General features: G+C 47.7%; 2 protein-coding genes across 3 annotated transcripts in view; one reads left to right on the forward strand and one right to left on the reverse strand.

Annotated features, from left to right (window-relative positions):
• The window catches only part of CUNH21orf2 (chromosome unknown C21orf2 homolog), a 14,613-nt gene extending 9,545 nt beyond the window's left edge, over positions 1–5,068 (reverse strand). The window contains exon 1 of one of the 2 annotated variants that reach the window (XM_019533105.1): positions 4,966–5,068. In XM_019533105.1, coding sequence (XP_019388650.1) covers positions 4,966–5,042 — 77 coding nt within the window. In that variant the 5' untranslated portion in view covers positions 5,043–5,068. The remainder of the gene's footprint in view (positions 1–4,965) is intronic. The other variant, XM_019533106.1, reaches the window with a different exon arrangement.
• A 4,407-nt stretch (positions 5,069–9,475) lies between these two features.
• Positions 9,476–17,011, forward strand: part of TRPM2 (transient receptor potential cation channel subfamily M member 2) — a 50,184-nt gene continuing 42,648 nt past the window's right edge. The window contains exon 1 of the mRNA XM_019533107.1: positions 9,476–9,616. The gene's annotated coding sequence lies outside the window, so the exon portion shown is untranslated. The remainder of the gene's footprint in view (positions 9,617–17,011) is intronic.

Below are 17,011 nucleotides of genomic sequence, written 5' to 3' on the forward strand. Positions count from 1 at the left end.
CCGCCCTCCAGCCAGTTGGTGACCCATTTGACTGTGTGGGTGTCTACACCACAGCCCCCCAGTTTCTTAATGAGAACGGGGTGAGAGAGTGTCAAAAGCCTTCCGGAAGTCCAGGAAGACTATATCCACTGCTATATGCACTATAACCACATGGCTTGGTTCTCTCCTGAATGCACTTAAATTCACATTTGGGAGGCCTATATAGGAGGTACAATTTCCTCCCAACACACAATAATACACGAGTAGTGCACAAACTCCATCAGGTGTGGTCATGGGTGAAGTAGTATTGGTCACATTAGGCTCCCTCAGCTTGGATGGAAAGTGAGTGCTCTATCAGGATACCAATGGCAATATTATACTACTATTCCCAACAACCTTGTTAGTTGTAATAGAGGCCACAGGCTCCGGTTCTTAGTAACGATGACTCTTCAGAGTTTATCATTCACAAACAGCACTAGACACAAACATCATGCCCCATTCTGGCATGGCACTAGCCACCTGTTGAATGCAGCACCAGCATAAAATACAGCTCCTAGCTCAGCGCAAAGAATTCATGGTTTCCAGGCAATCAAAATAACTATGTTTAAAACATGCATCTCCTAATTCTCACCAATCACTAAATGTGCTTATGTGATATCATTCACATCCAGTTTTTGCCAGACATTGCATCTGCTATTGCGACTTTCTCACTGGATAGAAAAGCCTGTTTACCAGGGTGTTTTGGTGTCTTGTGCCCATCTTATCCACTGTTTTCCAGCCACTGACCTTTTGAGATGTCTAAAAGTTAATTCTCCTAACTTTCCCAGCACTTCTGCTTAGGGCATACATGGTCTGCTCTCCAGTCACCACGGTTCATAGCTAAGGCCCACTTTGGTTCATGCTGCTAATGGCCTCTGTATGATTTCTACAGGCACTGAGAAGTGGCTGCACAAATCTGTGCTCCAGCAATGCCTACACACGTTTTGCTGAGATCAAGTCCCTTCTTACATGTAGGATAATTTCACAAGGCCAAACAAATCAATATCAAACTCCAATACAGAAACCCAAGAAAGCCACATGCAAAAATTATAAACACCTCTCTAAATATTTAGAGTTTCATCAGACATACAGACGTCAGGAAAACCTTAGGAAGGTCAAGTTGTCCATTACTTTTGCTGATGTGACTGAGTCAGCATTAATGTTTCTGGATTCCTTTGTGGCTGTTAAACTAGAAATGCACATAAATGCATCAATCTCTGCAAACGCAACTTAGACAAGTCAAAATAGCAGACATAAATAGCAGATGTGAACTTATGTTCATTCCACTTGTAAGAATCACCTCTGAACTGCAGCCCCCACGTCATAACGTGCTTCCAGGGAAGTGCATGTATAAATTAACCATATGTACTCTTTCTGCAGTACAGGATAGGATATCTTAGATCTTAAGGGGATTCTTAGTAATGGGTCATGCATGTAGCAAAGCCATTCATTTTTGCTACTTGTTGAATTTCAAGAAAAATAGGGAGAACTACTCTCTCAGCTCACTACCCTTTCTCAGCCTCACTTTTAATCTTATCAAGCTGCCAGGGCACAGACCATTTTTTAAATCACAAATAAGCAGTTTCCACTGCTGGCAGCAAACTGTTTCGTTTCACATATTTGATGCTGGCTTTGCTTGTGTGCAGCGGTAGGCAACAGTTTCCTCGGACTGACTTACATGTACATTGATGAAAGGAATCTATGTATAGTTTATAAACTCTGACTGACATAATGAGGTTATGATGAAGGCTGCTGTATGATGGAATGCCTCTGTATAAAGACGCAACAGAAACATTTAGCTTTAATAACTGTACTTTGAAAAACTGACACGCCAAGGAGGTTGGCTGGATCTGGGAGAAACTACTTTTACCTTTCTACAGGGAGGGGGCTTAAGACCTGGAAACTTCCAAAACAGGACAAGAGGAGATTAAAAAGTGAGACAGGCTAGAAACTTTAGGCTGGGACTGGGGAAGATGAGCATGCGTTAATCTGAAGAGCAACCCTGAGATGGAAGGACTCCACGGTTCAGAGGACAAAGAGCTCTAAAATGTAGTTCATATAGTTTATGAACACAATGGTATGATGTGGTGCCTGGGACAGCAGAAAAAGGTTCCTGGACAAACCCAAGAAATCCAGGCCTAGACTAATCATGGCAGGAAAACAAATGCCCGGTTTATTATATTTTTGCCTATACTATATTTTTGTGTGGTACTGAATGAAGAGCAGCAGGGCTCTGAAACAATCATCTACTTATACCAACACTGAATGCCCCAAGAGGGCTCAAGAGCCCCTCAAGAACACTCCTTTGACTGATGTTCTGGGAAAAATCGTACTAAAATTGGACAGAAAACTCAGGAGTCAGAGCGAAGCCCACGTACTTGCCTCACAAGTCCCAGCTCTTACACACAGGTTACAGCCAGAGGAGCTACACTGCACAATGTACCCAGAAACCCCAAGCCAGAACAAGTGTCAAAAGCTTGTTCAAACTCAAGAGGTTCAAAACACAATGATTCAATAACCTGGGACCCAGGACAAAAGTCTGGAGAATGAACACACAGAAGATGCTGGACCAGAGCTATGACACAAATTACATTAGAGACAGCCTGAGAAAATGGCTAAATTAACACTGCTACATTTAAAAACTTCTCTTTAACCAATTACATACTCAGGTGTGATACTGAAAAAATACTCGGATGAACACGAGTGTATTTACTGAGTGTGTTTTAGTGCAGATAAATAAGAACATTAGTTTCTGTAGACATACGTACATCTTTAATCTGTAACACTGGGTACACTGAGAAATGAACTGCCAAAGTAGGACAAGGATGTCATCCTGCACACAACACTAGTCACCCCACCCAGAAAAAAAACAAAACAAAAACCCAGAAGTGCGCAGGTGTTATCGTCACAGGATGCATTTGTTTTGGCAAAAAACCTGAGAGGTGCTCTATATCAGAACATGCTGGTCTATATACCCGCTAAATGAATGCCAAATATACCGTTCTCTGGAATCACAGCAAAAATGCATGCATGTCTGAGGCTGACAGATCAACCATGTTTCACTGCTGCAGGGAAACATAAGCGCATGGTGTTAGCTTGTTTAGGAGAAATGCATGCAGCTCTTGTTTTTTTTTTAAATGAACCATGCTGTAATATGCCTAAGAAAATTTTTAGTGTTCCAACCAGGAAGGGAAGTTGTCAACAATACATTAAAGTTTGTAGCAACAAATGAAGAGAAGCCTGCTGCTTTTTGGAAAGTGTCATAATACTAAACTAGACAAAGCCTTGGCTGGGATGATCTAGTTGGGGCTGGTCCTGCTTTGAGCAGGGGGTTGAACTAGATGTGACCTCCCGAGGTCCCTTCCAACCTTCATCATCAATGATTCTATTAACTGTGGCTTTACATCTCCTCTTATTAATATCGTTTCCATATATGTCTTAAGCAGCACTATGCCCAAGAACCTGACTTACTCATGATGACATTCTCTTGATTGTTGTAGCTAGTTCCAAGAAACTAGGTGCGGAGCAGGGCACCGAGATGATGAGGTAAACGGAGTGTCTACTTTATGGGAAGAGACTAGAAAACCTTGGCTTTGTTTAATCTAACAAAACAAAGGTTGACAGGGGCCATGAATATTGTCTATACATACTTTGCATGATAAACACCAGGTGGGAAGAGCTATGCAAGCTCAAGGACAATTCTGCCACAAAAATAAATAGGCACAAACTTGCTCAACTTTACAGTAGAAATTACATTTCTAACTATTAAAGCAAAAATGCTCTGGGACCCTCTTCCAAGTGGCACTAGCAGCGGCAACCGCCCCCACATCAAAAAACAACCCTTCCCCTGCAAGCTCTAAAATGTAGTTCATATAGTTTATGAACACAATGGTACGATGCGGTGCCTGGGACAGCAGCAGCTCCATGACACAGGCCTATCTGATGCGCACTGGGAATGTAGGCCAGCCCCCACCAAGTAAAGCTGAAAGCTCCCCTTAATATGGGGTCCTGTAGGTACACATCACATGATTACTGGGAACAACAAGGCAGAAAATAGGTTAAGGTCAAAGGTTTGGAGCGAGCACACCACAGGAAGACCAGTGGCAGAGCACACTGGACACTGTCCCGCTGGACCTTGGATGACTCCAAGGACCCAGCGGACACGGCCCAGTGAAACTCCGCCTGGAAATGGAAGCAGACCATACAAAGGGAAAGGCCCCACAGGCCCCAGAGATCTGGTGGATGCAGGCCTATTTGATGCGTAATGTTAACCTAGGCTTACCACCCACAAAGCAACTGTTAGCCCCCGTTGTTCGCGGAAGCTACTGGGTAGCGTCAACTGAATTCAGGGGACAACATAAAACAACACAGGGATGGGAACCGGGACCTGGGCAGAGGGTCATGTCTAAGGTTACCATGGGCTCGATGCCTTGACAGTGCTGAGCCCCAGGGGGCTGGAGGGCGCAGGGCGCTCCTTGGCGGCACGGCGCGCAATGCGGGCGGCACCTCCCAGCCCCGCAAGAGCCACTCAAGGCAGCCGGCAGCTTTGCTCTGACCTGTAGCCCCGGCTCGCACAGGCGCTGCCAGGCACGGCTGCTCTTTGCTGGCTGCTGCGACCAGGTGCCAGGCAGCGCTTGTGGCTAATCATGGTGTGCCCCGACCTCGCACATGTCAGAGCCACAAGCAGGTCTGTGCAAGGCTGTTAAGGTGACGGGAAGGAGCCCAGGCTGGCCCCGCCCCCCAGAGCACCTGACGTCACAGCCCCCAGCGGTTGCTGCTCTGCTAACGTCAGGGCAGCGCCTATTCTTCAAAGTGGCCCCCGGTTTGCCCCGCCCCCCAAGGGCAGCAAATGGACGTCACACCTGGCGTCACGGCGACGCTGTGACGCGCGCGGGCCGCCTTGGCTGTCTTTCTCTGACGTCAAAGCGACGCCCACCCGCCGCTCACCAGCAGTTGAGTTTGCGGACGGCGTCAAGTTCGGCAGCCTTGGCGCGGGACAGCACCGCCTTGCGGGTCAGCTTCATGGCGGCTCCCTGGGCGGGGCCCAGCGCCGCCGCCATGGCAACGCCGCGCCAGCTTCCGGGGCGGGGTTTTGCGTCTCTCCCGCCAGGAGACCCTGGCCACGGCGGCTGCGGAGGGTCAAATCTCCTCACGCCGCTCTTATTGCTCCTTGGCTCTGCGGTAACGGCTCCGAGTGGACGTGAATGAAATACCACCACGCGCGCGCACACACACACACACACACACACGTAATGTTTCATTTTAATCACAACAAAATGTGGGTTTTGGGTTACTTTTTTTGATCCGAAAATTACCAAGATCCGGGTCATCACATCACGTATGCCACGAGGAACCAAGACAAAGTGATGGGCCTCCCTGGTTTGGCAAAATGGCAGGCATTAAACCTGAAGTCATCCAGGACGTCGAGGGAAGGGTTATGACCCAGAGGAGAGGGGTTCACAGGGAGCCTGCAGTTTTCCTCCTCTCCCTTTGCGGTCTTTGGGAGCCGTACTGACAATGCACCTGGTCATCTGGAGCTGCAGCACAACTGATGGGAATGGTTCGGGTCTGCACCAGTCTTTAATTACACTTCTTCCTTGCTAAAAAAAAAGAAAAAAAAAAGCAAGCGCCTTTTGGAAGCTGCTTGTTCCCATTTGCTGAAGCTGTGAAGCAGCAGCCTACAGGAGATGACTGGAAGTAACATCAAGCCAGTTCCTACTCCACCTATTAGGCAATTTAAGTGCACATAGGACATGTCTACACATGGGCTTTAATGCAGAGTAGCCTGTTCTGCTCATTAAAGTGTTTGGTCAAAAATAGTGCTGATGCGCATTTAGTTTACTGCACAAAAAGTTTCCACCTGTGGGTGTAATGGCACTTGTGTTCTGGACGCTTGCATTGAGAAGGAAAGTGCTTTAATATGTGCACGGCACTGAGATAACATGATGCAAGCCACGAAAAGGTCTTTAATAAGTAAAACATCTGTAGTGCAATGTATGGCACAGGAGTGTGGCCAAGTTCCCTGGATCATTTCCTGGATAGAGCATCTGCAGGCAGAATTCTGTTTCACTGTTCATGCCCAAATGGCAGGTTTCCACCATTAGTGGCCAGTTTGACATGCATAGTTTGGGAGTCTACTGCCCATGCCATGTGGATAAGCACACATGGTAAATGTAGCACTTTCTAGGCAGGGACATGGCTTTCCATGCGCATACCTGAACATAAGTCCCATAAGATAGAGCTGGGTAGGAGGCACCCTCCCATGGTTTAGCCTAACTTGCTGATTGGCAAGGATACTTGCCTGAGAAGCAACAGACCTGAATCCTGGGTCCTACTTCACCCAGAGGTGGCACTAAACTACTGGCTTCCCAGTGTGATGCACTAAACACTAAGCATCACTAGTCCCCTTTCTAGTCCTCATTTAGACCCTGAGCCACTGCACCTTGCAGTGGATAAAATTTGTGGCAAACAATGCAAAAGTTTCTATCTCTCTGGGAACAGGGGTCCAGGCTAGAAGGTACTTTCTTCTGGAGGAGGCACCAGTACCAGCACCACCTTCACATTCTCCTCACTGAACTAGGTGCCTCTAGCTTGCTTACTTCTTCTTGGCCCTATGAATCTTTCTTTCTTGGCTGTCCAAAGGGTCAGCTTCCAAAGGATGGCTGGAAAAGGTGCTTGCTAACGCCTGACCTTTGGTCTGGTGATTTTACTGTGCTGAGAAATGCAGGTTCAAACCTCTAGATGAGACATTTAACCACTCCATTATTGGGTCCTAAATAAGTGCAGAAATGGTTTGGGGCTGGGGCAGGCACATGACTTCTGAGGACAGGCCGAGGAAACTGAGTGTATTTAGTTTAGAGATGAGAAGACTGAGGGGGGATTTAACAGCAGTCTTTAACCACCCGAAGGGAGGTCCCAAAGAGGATAGAGCTGGACTGTTCTCAGTGGTGACAGATGACAGAACAAGGAGCAATGTTCTTAAATTGCAGCAAGGAAGTTTTAGGTTAGATATAAGGAAAACACTCTCACATGGAGGATGGTGAAGCACTGGAACAGGTTACCTAGAGAGGTTGTAGAATCTCCATCCTTGGAGGTTTTTAAGACCCGGCTAGACAAAGCGTTGCCTAGGATGATCTAGTTGGGGCTGGTCCTGCTTTGAGCAGGGGGGTGGACTAGATGTGACTTCCTGAGGTCCCTTCCAACCCTCATTTGATAATGCTGCTGCCGTCTATTCCAGCACTTAACACTTTGTATCTGCTAGGTTTTTGCAGTGGAGTTTTGTGACCTATATACACCCAGTATACATGTGTATGTAACTGCTCATCTGCCCAGCCAGTACATAGCCTACTGTGTGCTCAGTTGCTGTGCGAACACTTGCATGTCTGTTGCATGGGCAATAGAACTAAGATGTTCATAATACCAAGAATGCCACTTATATGGCTGGAAAACCAGTATTTGGAGAGTGAAATGAGATTGAATTCTACGCTATGTTTTTCTAGACAGTCCATGCATGCTGTGAACTACATGCACACTATGTAATGAGGAGAAAGGGCCAAGTGACTGAGATGATGGATGTCATTTATAAATCAGTAAATAAAATCTACATATGAATTTTTCCAGTTTGGTCACACTGAACTGGGTGTCACCACTTCTACTTGCACTGCAAAGGCATTCCATTATATGACATGTATGATTTACATGGGGCTTTAGACTGTAAGCTCTTTGGGACTTTTTGTTATGTATGCTCACAGCATCTAACGTAATTGGGGCTACTAGGTACAACTGCAATACAAACATAACAGCAGCAGCTAGAACAGGCCTAAACCTTCAGCTTACAGCCATGTGTAATACCTGACGGACTGTGAGAAAGGAAATCTGAGAACTGCAAAAGAGAGAAAACTAAAGTCTACAATGCCAAAGGAGACCTACAGCAAGTGGTGGACAGTCCATGAGCTGTGGCTTTGCAGGGCACTAGGAACAGCAAATAGTTGGGAACTGGATATGATGACATGGCAGAGTAGGGGTGTAGCAGTTCTGTACAAAATCATTCTTTTGATTACAAACAGCATTGACCTACGCCACAAATGAGTCTTTCACCTGCCCCACACACCCCTTTCTGAGACACTGTGCAGCATCCAGCCAGGAAGGACTGCAGTAAGAGCAGGTCTTCCTGCCTAAAGGAACCCTGAGACACATACCACAGCCTTTCCCAATCTGGCTGTGCATAAGGCATGTGGACCATTTTTACTTAGCCATGGTGGAAGCACCCCATTCAGAAGTACTGAGGTCAGATGAGGCAGCACAACAGCGATTCTCAATTGGGGATGCCACCATATTCAAAGAAACTGGAGCAGGGTGCCCAGACTCTACAACCACTGAACTAAATAAAGGCTTTCCACATTGCAGGCCTGCTGCTCCCGTGCTATCTGGACAGAGCTATGGCAGAAGCCGTGCTTAGTTGGAGACAGACACCGTGCATAGCAGCAGAACAGGGTTCTCTGCTGATTTCCGTACACTGCTTTCCCAGGAGGATAGACGGCCTCTTTTGGTATCAGGGCTGTCTGCCCTAGGGATTTTACCAGCATAGTGAGCCTTTAATATCCCTACCTGACAGCCAGCAAAACCACACTGCGCAGACCGGAGGTTTGTTCACTAGAGGCAGTTTTCTTCCCAGCTCTTTCCTGTAAGGTCTCTTGTCTTTTAAACCTCCCCCTTCACCATACTTGTTGAAACCTTGCCATATTCTCCAGCCAAATACCTGGTCTGCCACTTTTGTAAATAGGAAAACTCTGCAGTGGAGAGTCTGCAAAGTGCCAGCACGGCGCCCTGAGCTGCAGTGAGCAGGGCTGCTTAGTGTCTGATTAACATTGCTCTGTGCGGGAGCTGGGTCTAGAGCAGTAGCTGGTGCTGCAGTGTACTTTTCCTTGGCTACTTGCCTGCGCTTGGCTCTGCATTTTAGCATGGCTGTTCAATGGAAAAGAAGCTGAGTGCAAGCTTTGAGAAGCTGTGCTTCCTATAAAGCATAAATAGAGAGTCACTTGAGTTGGGGTAGGAAGCATCATGGAAATGCCAAGGAATAGGCATTTAAGACTTAGACTGTTTTTGGTCTAGAGTAGGAAGTGACAGCGAGACTCATTACTCCCTCAGCCTGTAACTGGACATACGTATTCTAAAAAATGTGGACTTTGCGGGTGATAAAGCAGCCACTGATTCAGAGTTGCAGAGAGTTGCTTTCTCAGGCCATTCCTGCCATCAAAATACAAGGCTACGGGGTGGAAATACTGCCTTTGCCACTCAGCAAGGGAATGCTTCTCACCAAGATCTAGCAAACTCTGGATTGATCCTTTATACCTCCACTCCCCAGCAGCTCAATAGACTGCTTTTGCAGTCTCATTTGCTGGAAAGCTGCCAGCAGCTGTGCCGGCGGTCTCCTCCTCCTAACTGCAGTCAGCTCATAGATGCCTCAGCTGATCCTTCTCCTCTTACTTGGTCTCAAGTCATAAAATGATCTGCCTAGAAGATGAAACAAATGTCCTTTTCCCATTTCTGGCCTGGAGCATCTAAGCAAGAGGTACAAAAGGAGGATGTTACAGGGAAGGTACAGACAGCTGCTTTATTTGGCATGTATTTTTTATGCAGGGGGTTTCATATGGTAGATTTTTTTTGGCGCTCCAAGGCCCTGAAGTCCCTAAGCCAGGGAACTTTAATCTCAGGCAATGTCAGTACAACCTAGAGACCTGCAGAAATAGAGATCTGGAAGAATCTTCCCCAGATGCTATGCAGAATTGTTTGAGTCATGCTAACTGCAACTGTTTCTCTGCAGGGCAGGTCGTAAGGGATCTGATATTCAGAACATGTGCAGATTTCTTAGGAGCCTTCCCCCAGCTGGGTGCATATATGCGTGTGTATGCACAGCGTAAGAGGGTTTTTGTGTTTATGTGCTCCATGTGTGCAAGTCCACATATGTAGGTTCCCTTGTGTCTGTGTGTTTTCTTCTGCCTTTGCATGACATGCCCATGGTGGGGCCTGGCAGGACTACCCTTCTGTAGGGCTTATATATGATATGTTTGTTTATTTATGGTATTTTGGTACAGACAGCTGCTTTGCTTGGCATGTATTTTTTATGCAGGGGGTTTCATATGGTAGATTTTTTTTTGGAGCTCCAAGGCCCTGAAGTCCCTAAGCCAGGGAACTCTAATCTCAGGCAATGTCAGTACAACCTAGAGACCTGCAGAAATAGAGATCTGGAAGAATCTTCCCCAGATGCTATGCAGAATACCTTATGGTATGTTTATTTCATGGGTCGGATTTTGTTTTATTGGGTTTTTTTTATTTTTTGTTTTATCCCAGCCTCTTTTTCAGCCCGCAGGCTTATAAGAACAAATAATGAAGGGTGGATGTGCTATAATTTTGCATACTACAAATTGGGTAGGTAGATAGGCAAACAGTAATATTTATACTCATTGTAAACTCCAAAGGAAAGCCGGGCTGTCAGAATTTCACCCTTAAATACTGTGGGAATTGTGCTCCCCAACTAGCTAGGTGCTTGTGTTCCTAAATCCCTTTATAAGTCTCCCCTGTGTTGCTGTGTTCCCTGCACTAACGGTACATTTTGGTAATACATGGTTTGTTAAAATGGATTTGCATTGTGCTAACTCACCTGTCTTACAACAGCTTGTCTCTTGTGTCCTCCTTTTGCCAGGCACTTATTTTTATGTAGCATCTATAGCATACTGAAATCCTAGCATGATTTAGAAAGGATGCCAGACAGGCACTGAAGAGAAGGCAGTAGATCAACTGTGAGTAAGAAATGGAGGCACTGTCACAGCAATATACAGTGAATCCCACACAGATGAGGCAGCCCAAAGGATAAGGGTTAGTTTTAGCAGTGCAAGGAGCCCAAGCCGGGGAAGCAGCAGGGGGGAAGCAGGAGAGAAAGGTGATTATATGTGATGGGTACTGTCTACTCTATATAGTGCCTGGGGTACTATATATTCTTGGGGGCAAAGCAGGATGGTGGAGTGAGTCTATGGAGCACTTTATAGGCAAAAGGATGGGGCAGTACTCTGGTGGTTTGCCTGGAAAAGCTAGTTGAACAAATGGTAAATGATCTGTTGCCCTTGTCCCAGTTCTGTAGGCTGCCTCAGGGCCTTCTTGTTATACTGAGAACTGTCCTATCTGCAGTATAAGTGGGTTTCTGGGCTGAGTGGCCCCCTGCTCTTCCCCCGTTGTAGTGCCAAGGAGCTGTATCAGTCGTGTTCCCAGGTGGACACCCCAGTTGCTAATGTCTCTATCCCTCCCCTTTTACTGACATGCACCTCAACCTCTGCTTTATTATCTGCTGTAAATACCCTGTGTGCCCCAAGTCAGCCTTTTATAGATGAATACTTCCGCATACCTCCACTCAGATTCAGGTGAGGTAATTAGGGTTACAGCAGCTTGGGGATGGACTCAGGACATGGTCAAGGCTCAAAACTATTTTGCCTGAAGCTTGCTGGGGGAAATGGCTTGATATGGTTAAACCAAAAAAAGACTGTCATGAAACATGATGGTTGATTACTTCCTGTTCCCCACTCCCCTGTTGTTTAAATTTTGTTTGTTTCTTAGACCTCTAACCAGAGGTAACACATGATTTGTAATAGGTCATCAATAAGGCTAAAGAGGGTGGTGGCTTTTTTCAAAGAATAAGAAACAACCCCAGACCTTTCTATGACTTTCTGGTTCCTACAGGTGATTCACATACCTCTTCACTCCTTGGCCACCTCCATTTCCAGTGTACAAAAGAGCTAGTGCCAAGAAATGCAAGGTGGGAGTGCCTTGAGCTATTTAAAGGAGACGCTGAGCAAAATATAGTGTAACCTGGGTGGTACTCCAAGAGGTACCCCCTCTCCAATTGAAGGGATCAAAGCAGGTGCACAAGTGCTGTGGGAGGTGTAGGGACTCTCCTCCCCCTATAGAGCAGAGCCAGATCACCAATGGTGACTTAACCATATACCTTTTAATACTGGGAACATAACAGGCATAAAATCAGAGGGTATAGTGGACACTACAGCGCCCCAAGGGGGTAGGATTCAACAAAGGTTAGACGCTTACAATCACTGACAAAAAAAACAGAGTTAACAAAATATAAAAACACAAACAGTAGAACAAACAATACGGGTTGGTGAAATATAAAAAAAGGCACAAAATGTCAAATGACAAAGAAATATAGGGCCTTGGTACCTGGAGGGGGAGAAAACGCAATGGCCCCTTTTCACTGCAAGAAAACTTGCTTCTTGTTAGCGCACCCACCAAGTCACCTGACCTGGAGCCTGACCCCAGATTTTTCATGTGGCAGACAGGAACACCACCACGCAGCCACCACTGGTGGCACTACTCCAGCCTGCTAGGGGTCTTGACCTTCCCGGAGCCCCGGCCTCACATCGAGCTGCCTGGCCTCTGATTGGAGGAGCTGGAAGCAGAGCTGGGAGCCTCTCAGGTCGCTGCTCAGACCCTGCTGGAGCTGGGGAGCCTCTCCTGCTGGCTGCAGCCTCTCCCAAGGGATCCTGGAGCCCAGCGGGGAGCCTCTCCCGTGCTGCTGAGGGTCCAACTAGTGCCTGCAGGTCCCACTCCTTCAGGTGCTTCTGGGGCAACTGCTCCTGCCCCACTGGCCCAGCTCTGTGAAGCTCCTTCCTTGTGGTCCCTCACTGGTTTCTCCTGAGTCAGCCCGTGCTGCCCCTTTTATCTCCCTCCAGGTGACCCAAGGGGCCAATCAGGGGACACGGCGGGGGGGAGGGGGGGAGTCTCTGATGCCTGATTGGTGCGGAAAGGGGATCCCAAGTCCTCCAATCATCTTTTACCCCTTCAAAACCCCTGGGCCAGGTCACTGCCAGCCAGCCCATCACAACAGGATTAATTAACTTGATTGTGCTCATCGGACACTTCTGATGGCAGCCAGTGGGCCTTTTCTGGCCCACATACTGCTCTTTCCACAAGGCCTCTGCCTCACTCAGTGCACAAGGCAGGAAATGAAGCCACCATTCAGTATTCCTCTCGCTCCTCGCCATTCGCTGCATAGCCACAGACCTTATTTACTGCATACTAACTCAAACCACTGCTGAATGATGAATTAATTGGTTTTTGGGCCTCCTTGTGGTGCTCTTCACCCTTGAATTGGAGTACCACACTCCCACAGATGAACAGACCTATCTTCCCAGCTCCCCTGCTACATATCGGAATATTATTCCCCATCTTACAAAAGGAGAGATAAAAGACCAAAAATTGTAAGCCATGTACACTGATTCTGAGTGCCTCAGCGAAAGGCTGCCCAGTGGGGGACACCACGGGTAACACTTTCAGAAGGGCCTGTGATTCAAGAGCCCAAATCCCATTTTCAGAAGTAATTTAGGTATGCAGGAGCCTCATGGTTTTAGGCTCCTATGCTCCCGAGGTACTTTTAGAACGAGGATTTAGGCTTCTAAGTTACATGGGCAAAACTGATGCCATTTCCTGCACAGCATAATCAAGTGCATGGGTATAACAATGCTCTTTTTCCCAAGGGGCAGTGTCACTAAGTAGCTGAATCTTGGGTTCATTGCATAAGAGATCTGGTTTCTGCTCTCAACTGTAGCAGAAATAATCAAACATTCAGCAAGGGAAATTGTGACCTGAACAATTACAACTGGAAAAAGTCCTAAGAAGTTATAATAGAGCTTCTAATGAGAAGTGTTAAACAATTTTAGTAATAGAAATGTCAGACAGCTATTATTTTGCTGAGGATCAACCATTCTTCCCCTTGTCTTTTGCCTCTCTTACAGCTAAATCCTATTTTGCTTTATACACCTAAGAGGCAGTTATGTTGCTGTATAACTACTGTTTTGGCACTTAATCACAAACTGTGCATCAGTTCTGGGCATGCGAGCATGATCCGTCTGGTATAGTGTCCAAGTAAGTCCCAGAATTATAGCTGGGCAAAAAACAGAGGGAAGAGAGCATCCCTCCCATTTTTTAGCCTAGTGGTTAGGACATTTGGTCAGGGAGCAGGAGAACTTATGTGTAGGTCCCCCTAACCTAGAGGGTGTCTAATCTGCACCTCTTGCTTCCCAGTACAGTGCTCTAACTACCAGGTTAGGTTTCTCCAGACCTTCTTTTGAAACTGTCCCTGACCAGTCATGAGAGGGAGATATGTGCAGCAATGAGAATGACCACAACCTGGGAGGGAGAGGAGGGGTTCAGTAAGGTATTGCCCAAGTTGGGAGGGGGCCCTTGGTTCTAGCCTGGTTGCTCCCAAAGATCTTCTCTCTTTTTATCCATTGATGGGTAATGTGAGATGCAACGGCTCGGATTCAAGAAGAGGGCTGGTGTAATGTGTGCAAGAGCAGGAGGAACCAGGGGGGCAGTCTGCAGAGCTGGGTTGACTTAATTTGGACTACAACTGTCAGAAACCCCCAAGGTCTGGGGGATATGGTGGGAGGGTTGGCCCCTTGACTTGTGACTCCAACCCCTGTGATTCTCTCTATATCAGTGGGAACTCCCCCTTGCTGCTTGGGCCAGTCACTAGGGCTGCAGGATTGACATGCTGGCTAATCCCTGATCTATAGCTTGGCTGTTTTAGCATTTTGTTGAGGAGCACACAGTCCTGTCCTGTCCTGTCCTCCCCTCAGGTGAGAGAGACCTAGAAGTAGCTCTCCTGCCCCCGAGCATGCACTCCTAACCCGAGACACTGGAGCTAAAATATGAGCAGGTCTCCTCCCTTTTGCTCCCAGCAGGTTCATACACAGGCAGATTCTGCTTTGCTCTGTGGCAGAACAGAATCCAAAATGGCAGGTACGTGGCTAAACCTGCAACTCTGTATTTGTGTAGCTGCCTTGTCACTGCATAAAATGAAAAAGGAGTTAGTCCTTAGGGCCCAGTCTGGGTTTTTCCATGTGTCTTCATGAAAGTTTCTTTTTAGACCAGTGGTGCCCAACCTCTGACATCTGACCCAAGGGTCCCACTGGCCTGGAAATGTGGTAGCAGGGATAGTATCAATTGCCACTCCCTTGCTGCCAAACTTCTGGACCTGTGGGGAAGCCCCCTAGGCCAAACAGCATAGCCCAGCATGCAAGATCACGCTGGCACACAGGGTCACTCTGTAGTGAGATCCACCATGCAGGGTCACTCTGGCCAAATCCAGCACAGGAGAGTCAAACCAGTGCATGATCTAGGCACCGTCAGGCTGTAGCCTTGAACCTGGATTCTTGACCTGACAGCACAGCTGCTTATCTTGGCCTGTCAGCCCATGGCTGGCCCTCTAGTTCTGTCAAAGCTACTGTGGTAACCTTCAGTAGGGTCTAATCCTCTGCCTAGTCCCTGTCACAGGACTGGCTGTTTGGGGTCAGCTGACCTTCCACTTCCCCCATATATAAAGCCCTGGCCTGGAACAAAAAGCATTTGGGGAACTTGATTTAAGATTGTCCTGTTACTTCCTCTGGCTTGCTCCTTGACTTTACTCTCTATTTGATGTCCTGGGTTCCTGCCTTGGATTTTTATCTTGGGTTGAACTCCTGGCTTTGACTTCAGATCCTATTTACCCAGCCTAGCTCTAGTCGGTGCTTTGATTCCCCAGTGGTCCCAGACCCAGCCACTTGCATCCTGTTGCGAAAAGCGTGTGGACTCAGGCTAGCACACACAGCTGGATCTGGCATGAAGGGCTGGGCAGGCTTGCTGTGCACATGGGCTGACCCTGCACACTGACCCCATGCTGGATCTGGCCTGCAGACTGGCCCTGTGCCACTCATCTGGCCCACGGCTTAGGAAGACTGAGCATTGTGGTCTTAGATGGTCAAATACAAGCAGAAGAGAAGAACCACTTCACCCAGTGCTGACTTGCTGCCATCCTGGGGAAGGAGCATGGACATGTTCAACAGTTCTAAACAACATGAAAAATGTAGTAACCACAAAAGCTCAGGGTTTTTTGATGTCTCTGGCTTATGTTAGAAGGATAAACAGGGAAGATGACATGTCTTCCAAATTGTATTATAGTTGAACACTAGCCCTGTGTGACCCTGGTAGCCATGAAGCTCCTGCTTGGCTCTCACTCTAATATTGCCCTCCCTCAATTGCTTTCCGGCCACGTCTTGATCTTGTTAAAGATTGAATAAGGGAGGCTTCCCCTGGGCCTTAGGGTGAGCCCCAGTCCTGCTAAACCTCTAATGGGGTCCTCTGCATCCCACTAGTCTCAACTGCATGCTCAGGCTCAGTAGGCCCTCTCAGCCTGCCCATGCCTCTGCAGGGCACCTGTAGCCTTAAATGCTAATTGCATGGCTCTGTTCCACCCCTATACCATACCCCAAGCATTGCAGATGTTACTGTACTATCACCATCACTGCATTGCAGGGGTCTCAGCCTTGCTGGCATCCTCCCCTCTTGCTCTCACTGGGCCCTCTTAGCACAGGCCCATGGACCTGGCTTCTAGGCTTCAGCCTCCTTGACTTAAGGTTCCACCAGTGACCCCCTGAACCTGTGGCCCTTCCTGGGCCCTGACCCCACTCTTAGGCCAGTCGAGATCACCAGGCTCACTGGCTCTGGCAGTCCCCAGCTACAGTCCCTCCTGGACCTTGATCCTGTCCTGAGCTCCTGGACCCTCGGGATCTCCCCAAGAAGCTCCTCCCTGAGCTCCTGGGCCCTCAGGGTCTTCCTGGGCTACCGGTTCTTTAAGTCTGCCACAAGTCACCCTCACTGGGGCTCAAAGATAAACCACCAAAATGCAAAGCATCTTACCCAGTTTCACTGTCTGTTCAGGATCTTTGCTGCTCTGTTGCCAAGTAGTCCTACTTTCAAGGCTCAGGTGCTGGGCTTATATGGCTTAAGCCCATCTGGTCAGGTGGATCCTTAATCAGCCCTCTTTGCCACCATGAAGCCCCTCTCAGGCTGCTTGCCCTCCTAGAGGGACAGGCGCACCCCAGTCCCCTGTCACACTGTGCTTCAGGGAAGATGGAGAAGTTCTTACAGCACTCTAAATATAACAATGACC

The sequence above is a fragment of the Crocodylus porosus genome, unplaced genomic scaffold, assembly GCF_001723895.1.
Source record: "Crocodylus porosus isolate Cpor-Errol unplaced genomic scaffold, CroPor_comp1, whole genome shotgun sequence".
NCBI lineage: Eukaryota > Metazoa > Chordata > Crocodylia > Crocodylidae > Crocodylus > Crocodylus porosus.